The sequence below is a fragment of the Borostomias antarcticus genome, assembly GCF_949987555.1.
Source record: "Borostomias antarcticus genome assembly, chromosome: 3".
Classification (NCBI taxonomy): domain Eukaryota; kingdom Metazoa; phylum Chordata; class Actinopteri; order Stomiiformes; family Stomiidae; genus Borostomias; species Borostomias antarcticus.
This window is the reverse complement of record NC_140236.1, coordinates 25,569,364-25,576,297: the sequence shown is the minus strand read 5'-3', so window position 1 is coordinate 25,576,297 and position 6,934 is coordinate 25,569,364. Positions and strand designations below refer to the sequence as shown.

The 6,934-nt window shown below is 43.0% G+C and overlaps 1 protein-coding gene across 2 annotated transcripts; it reads right to left on the bottom strand.

Annotated features, from left to right (window-relative positions):
- Window positions 1-260: 260 nt before the first annotated feature.
- Window positions 261-6,148, bottom strand: cUnh1orf210 (chromosome Un C1orf210 homolog). 2 transcript variants are annotated; one of them, XM_084436448.1, is made up of 6 exons: window positions 6,037-6,148; window positions 5,529-5,578; window positions 2,616-2,733; window positions 1,631-2,099; window positions 1,453-1,542; window positions 261-1,061 (listed from the first exon to the last, which is right to left on the bottom strand). In XM_084436448.1, the coding sequence occupies exons 3-6, from the start codon at window positions 2,718-2,720 to the stop codon at window positions 655-657; spliced, it is 1,071 nt and encodes a 356-aa protein (XP_084292574.1). In that variant the 5' UTR covers window positions 2,721-2,733; window positions 5,529-5,578; window positions 6,037-6,148; the 3' UTR covers window positions 261-654. The 2 variants fall into 2 exon arrangements, with proteins under 2 accessions (XP_084292574.1, XP_084292573.1); XM_084436447.1 differs by lacking the exon at window positions 5,529-5,578 and having other exon boundaries at window positions 6,037-6,128.
- Window positions 6,149-6,934: the final 786 nt, after the last annotated feature.

The following is a 6,934-nucleotide window of genomic DNA, read 5'->3' as shown; positions in this document are numbered from 1 at the left end:
TCCAACGCTGCTCCAACCGAGCTCAGCTCTTTTCCGGGTAGCCCCGTCTGTTTCAGCGTCAGACTGTAGGCTATTCATTGTATGCAAAATCAACCATCGCGGACTAAAAGGCAACGATTATATAACGTCAGCTCAGATGTTCATCATACAAGTTGGCACTTTCTACAAACTTGTAGAAAATAGAGTTATGTAGGCAATTAGGAAATCCCGTAGGCCTATTTTTTTATTATTTCAAAATCAATTTTTTTGTGTTTCAAAAACGAATTTATTGTGTATGCTACGTGGTAACAAATGGAGTGCGAATACAATATAGAACAACAAAGCAATCTTTGATTAGTCTTTAAATGAAATTTTCCATTATCAAAAGATGTATTTTAGGACGATACAGATAACAATCCCTGGTACACTTGAAATCGATAGGGCACCACCACACATTTTCCTTCTTTTTTTGTTTGTTTTTTTGTTTTAATATTTTGGTTAAAGGACTACTTTGTTCATGTTCTGTCCATTTTCATTACATCTGGACGTCTGATCCGATGTGATTAAAGATCTATTTCTTAAGTCCCATAATGAATTGTAGAGTATAGAGCAGAAAATATACAATGACCACCACTCTGAGGTCTCCCATCTACTCTTCTCTCTGCTCTTGGCCACTTAACCAATGGTGAATTCAATATCGTCCATCTCTTCCTCCTCCACCAGCTCCTCAGCGGCCCGCTGGGCTCTCTCCCTCTCACTGGCCTGGATGTAGTTATCCTCAATGAACCCGTCGTCATCTTCCTCGTTCTCGCTCATCTCACCTTGGGGAACGGGAGCGGAGTGTATGTTCCGTGCGTGTCCTTGGTGCACGGAGAATCCCACCTCCAGACCCGCCGGGTCACACTGACTGACCGTGTCGCCCTCCATGAGGCGTGTGTGTCTGTAGCTGGCCAGGTACCTCCACACCAGCTGGCATTTGGCCACGACAGCGATGAGGATGGAGATGGTGATGGCGACGACCAGTACGGCCACCAGGTACTGCCAGGTGTGTGAGGGACGACTCTGGCTGCCGCCCGTTGTGTCTGCACGAGAGAGAGAACTCAGAGATAACATGGTTTTACACTTCAAGTTGGGTGATAACAGATAACAGAAACATCAAAGCTGAGTGATGAAGCAGGATGAATACAATAAGATAAGGATAGCACTAAAAGATTCAAGATTTAAGATTTCCTTTATTGTCATTGTAACATTGCTGGTACAATGAAATTAAAATTCACACCTAACGGGGCCCCAATAATAAAATAGAAAAGTCGATAAATAATAAAAATAGAATATAAAAGTACACTAACACATACACACTCACACCACTATACTATATGCACACACACAATATATATATACAGTATAAATAGCTACATATTCATTTATTTATAGCTAAATATTTATCCATTTATAAGCCACACTAGAACTTGCCGTTTTTGGTGGTGGGGTTTGGTGTGGTGCTCTCAAGATCTCCCAGTAGTTTCCTGTGGAACCGTCTATGGATGTAGAGTTGATTTACACCTGAACAAGACCAAGAAGGATGGAACTGTAATGACACAAGATGATGGAGGGTCTCAATCGATTCTCACATTTGAGCATTACCACGCACCTTTAGAGTGCGTCATGAGTTCCTCCTGGGATTCGACCTTTGAACCCTCGGGCCAGAACACCCTATTGATGACAGTGGACCAATCATCTGAACCAGGGTCAAGTTGTTGGTTTCCATGGAGGTCTTGAATGGAGTCATGCAGGGGAGCTTGCAGTGGGTTGTCCCCCAAAATGAGTTTGTGTAACCTGGGTAAGCCTCTCAGAGCTCCTGCCTCAATGAAGGTGAGCTGACAACTGCTGAGGTCCAGGATCAGTAGAGAGGGGAGCCTGAAGAGGTGACCTTTCTCCAGCAGGGGGAGGTAGTTGCCTGTGAGATTAAGGATAACCAGGCGGTTAAGCCTTTGCAATTGGCTGAGGTGCTGGGGTTGAGTGAGGTCTAGGTCATTCTGAGAGAGGTCCAGTGTGGTTGCATTGTCCCATATTCCCGTTGGAATGTGCACTAGCTTCCTCTGACTGCAATCAAACGATGCCTTTGAGGAGAGATTGAGAGGATTAATTAAACTTGCCACCATCACATTGTCATCTTGCAGTTCCAGTACTTTTCCAAAAGCCATGCAGGACTTATGAAGACTTATTCAAAAGCCATGCTTATAAAAGCTTCCATTTTGTGATTGTGCAGAATTTCCCTGAAGCCTCCTGAAGGCTTATTACCATGATTTTAATTTTAGAGTTCAATTCATCAAACGCGTTGAGCCGAAAAGTTCATATTTGATCAAAGGACTGACAGAGAAGAGAGAAAATGGTCTATAAATCGAATGGTTTATAAATCATTAATCAAACTACAGGAAATTGATCATCAGGTGTCTAGAGACAGTCGTGACATAATTCCTCAGATCTTGATATCCCATCACCCACCAGGCTCTGAGGAGAAGCCTAGCATCAAAACAGGAAGAGCGTGCCACAAACAGGATGTCCCAGATAGTTTCTTCCTCTGTGTGATTGGCTGGAAGTGAGAAAAGGAAGAAGGAGTAGTGTGTCTTCCTCACCGTGGTAGTGTTGACCGTACACGGGCCGACGGCGCCAAACCTGCTCTCACCGACCGTTCCCCAGAAACACAAAAGCAGACACAGACCACGGCCCCAGGACCCCATTGTCCCCAAAGTCCTGTGGAAATCGCACGTTACAACACGGTGATCAGAATGGGCAGTCGGCTCTATAAGGAGACTGGTGCTACATATCCACTCTCTCCTGTTTGACTGATCAGAACACTGAAATTAGATACGAAATGAAAAGATGCGATATGGTAAAATATAATATTTTTTATTTATTTAAATGATTAAAATTTAAATGATTATTTTTCCTGAACATCATAGAGTACATCATCCTTGTTTCTGACATGGAATGTCATCTACAGTATGTGCGCTACAGTTTCCAAATTTAAAATACAAAGGAAACATGTAAGCTACAAACAAGTCGACTGTAGATCACCATCCACACAAAGTCTCAATCGTGAACATACCAGAAGATGCAGCTAGTTCTGAGGTACCAGGTCAACTGTTTACATATCCGAAGATCTATAGTTCTGAGGTACCTGAGTAAACTGTTTCAAAATCAGATTTTTCAAATATTACTTCATTAATACACACTTTAAAATAGAAACATAGGACGTGGATGCAAAATAACTTAATTCTTTTCGTCATCACGATTCATTTGCAAACTGTTTTTGAATCTCTATCCATAGTTTTTTTATAATCTAATTTATAAGCACTCTGTATGCAAGAGCCTAAGTGTAAATTAGCAAGCGAGTTTCATCTTATCGCAGAAGCGTTTGTTATGAGTGTTGGTCATGTTGTTATCCGATTAGTGTGTCGTTCTCTCTTTATCGTTTGCAGAGCCTTCTTCTTCTCTGTTCTCCTGCTATTCACCTCAGTATGGTTGGCTATAAACACTCCTAGTGGGGCTGCCTTTATCTCTTCCTGTCCTGGCGCAGCCGAAGGCCCAACAACAAACCACCAGCCCCATGGAAGCTCTGGGAAACCTGGGAGTCTGCAAGGAACAGTGTGTGTGTGTGTGTAGGTGTGTAGGTGTGTGTTGAGCTAAATAGATAAGAATCTAGAGAGTTATGTATATTATGTGTAGACTATATTATTGATATGTATATTCACGTTTCACAGACAGATAGATAGATAGATAGATAGATAGATAGATAGATAGATAGATAGATAGATAGATAGATAGATAGATAGATAGATAGATAGATAGATAGATAGATAGATAGATAGATAGAAAGTAAGATGTATGTGTAGGGGTTAGGAGGGGTGGGTATATACATGTGTACATGTGTGCTGTGTATAATTGTGTGTGTGCAATGTGTAGCATATGTAGGGGGTAGGGGGGTAGGTATACAGCATGTGTATGCTGTGAATATGTATGTATGTATGTATGTACAGGTATGTATGTATGTCTGTATGTATGTAGACTGAGCTGTCAGTTGCATATATAATGCATATTTTATGCGTGTTTTATGTTTGTTATTTTAAAGGCCCTTCTAGGGACGGGCATTGGAAATTAGCAATAGTTATACATGCTATGATGCAGTTCTTTGGAAGATTGCTGCACAACCTAATAATGTACACTGTATCTGTCCCCATTCAAATAAACTTGAATGAATGAATAGATAGATATCTGACTGAATAAAGTTAAATTAACTTCAATAAAGTTAATTTACGCATAACAAAATACTAATTACAGTATGTGAAACGGACGATCGGCCATGGGTGATTGATGAGCGTCCTCTACTCGCTCTCACACCTCCTCAGCCCGGGGCCACCACAGGAGAGAGGTGTGTGTCCTCTAATGTTTTCCCCAGGCCTGTACCACTCCTTCCCCTCTCCACATACCACGGTCTGTCAGGAAGTCCCACACAAAGCCAACCTTCAGCTGACCTCCCTTGTGTTGCGCCACACTGTGGCAAGCAACCCCCCACCACTCCTCTTCCTTGACCGTGGGGCCAGATGCATACTTTTGTCATTGCTTTGATATTGTGGGGGAGTTAAGCCTGGATGTCTGGAGAGGTAATTTATACAAGTCTTTGATCAGTGTTTACAATCCCTAACAATGGCCAGAACTACAATAGGTCCTGCTAAGTCTGAGCCGTTTGCTTGGGAAATCGGGCCTGGCATTGCCATCCTGATCACATTAGCTCACATTCTGTTTCTCTCCATGGATTTGCGAATTGGTCTGACAATGCCAGGCTATGGGGCTTCAAGCCTAGTTCAAAGAAGTTCTCAACTCCTAGTCATTGCAGACACAGCAGAAGTTAGAGTATTCGGCGCCAGCTCCTTGATGCTTGATGACAAAGCATGATGCTGCAGGACAATCCTGACAGCATGGGGGTTAAAGGTTAACAACAACTCCACAGGGGGGTTTGATCCTGTTTCGCCAACGTCTTGTCTCCTCTGAAAATGAATATTTAGAGGTGTTCCACTAACAGTTGTACCGTCTGATCAATACTTTTGTAAAACGTAACCACTCTGCAGAGGTTCAAAGCCAACGCATTTGAGAATCAAGCCTATTTATTTATTTATTTCTGAGAACAATTTTTCCCTGACAGACGCCATTGTTTGACGTGTGTAGTATAATCATAAGCGAGAGAACGAGGTTGTTTACTGCTATGGACCTGCGGGGTTTAGTCTTCTCAGGAGAGAATGCTTGTTTAGATTCCTTTCTGAATTTTTTTCATAAAAGTTGATCATACATTCTCATCAGTCTCATAATACAGCTGTAAAGGGTCAAAGAGACAATACTTATGTTCTTTTTACAGGACCTCCCTCCAAGCAGAGCCAACAGTGAAACTGAACAGACATACACATATTGCAGATCTTAGGTTAGGAACAATAAATAAGCGATTAATCTTGTATAGTAGCATCCAGTATCCACTGATAGTATCTATTGCTTACCTTTAGCACATTACTCCTTTGTAATGGGACTGGTCCTCACCACATACTCCCTGCATGGCCAACAATCAGTGGTTTACATCAGTATCATTACACCGAAGGTGAAAATGAGGTATGGTGGAAGGTTTGACTGTGTTGTAATCACAATAGCAACGGGCACCAACATGAGGGCATAACTGGAAGGAGCAGTATTGTCCAGAAACCTATAGGTCCTGCACAGAAACATATCCTTGTATCATATCTACATGGTGAGTGTATTATCTTTTATTCAGTATCATAGACTACTCATAGTCCGCCGGTCATCAGAGGTCAGAACATAGACAGATAGATCCATACATCAGCATACATACCCGAGGACTGCATGTGTACTGAAATTATGACATGACCCGCTGGTGTGGGCCAGTCAGTCATTATGATCTCAGTCAGGACTTCAAATAAAGTCAAAGGGTAAACACCAAATCGAGGCTGAGGTTAAAATCTAGAGAAAATGTGCTCATTTATGTGATCTTACCTGATCGTCCTGGTCTGCATCTGTCTCAAAACCCGGTCTAGTCAAGCCTGTCTTCCTTGGAGATCATATTTCACTGTTGCTTTGTTCGGTTTGTTTTGCCTTTGGTGTGAAGTGGAGTGCAAAGTTTGAAAGAGGTGTATGCACCACAGTCCTTTCCCCGAAGGTCGAGTTAATAAGTAACTGTACAGTACAGTAGGTGCACTCCCGCCTCCTAACCCTAGCCTTTATCCAATGGTACACACCATTCCTGGCCACATATTTATGGCAATGTCGCCAGACTAGGGTGAGGTTGGTTGCTATGGCGTTATGGCTTGCACCCTGCCATTGTTTACTCATCATAACCTGAGCAACGCAGAGTGAGGATAACGTTCCTGTTATCAATAGTCTTACTAAGAACAGAGGGCCAGTGTTTTTCATAATCACACAGACTCTCCTGTATCACTATATTCGTCTTTGTGTATGACACACACACACAAACACTTTTAGCTCACTCAGGATACCCCGCTGACACACCTTGCTTTGTTCATCTAGAATGAGGCCATCTCTCAAAATGTGTGGAGATGCAGAAGAGAGAAACAGACAAGGAAGACACAGTACTTGGCACGCTGCAGCTGTGCTCGGTGAAGATGTCCAGCCCAGAGGGGGACAGCAGGCCTTCACTTTGAGACCTGGGAGGAAGAGGGAGATGACCCCGAAAACAATAGGGCCACATCCTGTCTCTCTGCAAACACACGACGTGCACTCGACTTGACGCCTCCTACTTCGCGCACGCTCCAAGGTGCCTCATCCCTTCTCGTGGCTCGGACGGTTAGACGGCAAACTGACCACTCAGCAGGAAATACGGGGTCTCTCTGTCATGTTTCCAGGGGCTGGTGCTGTTTGTTTCACTGGTGTTGGT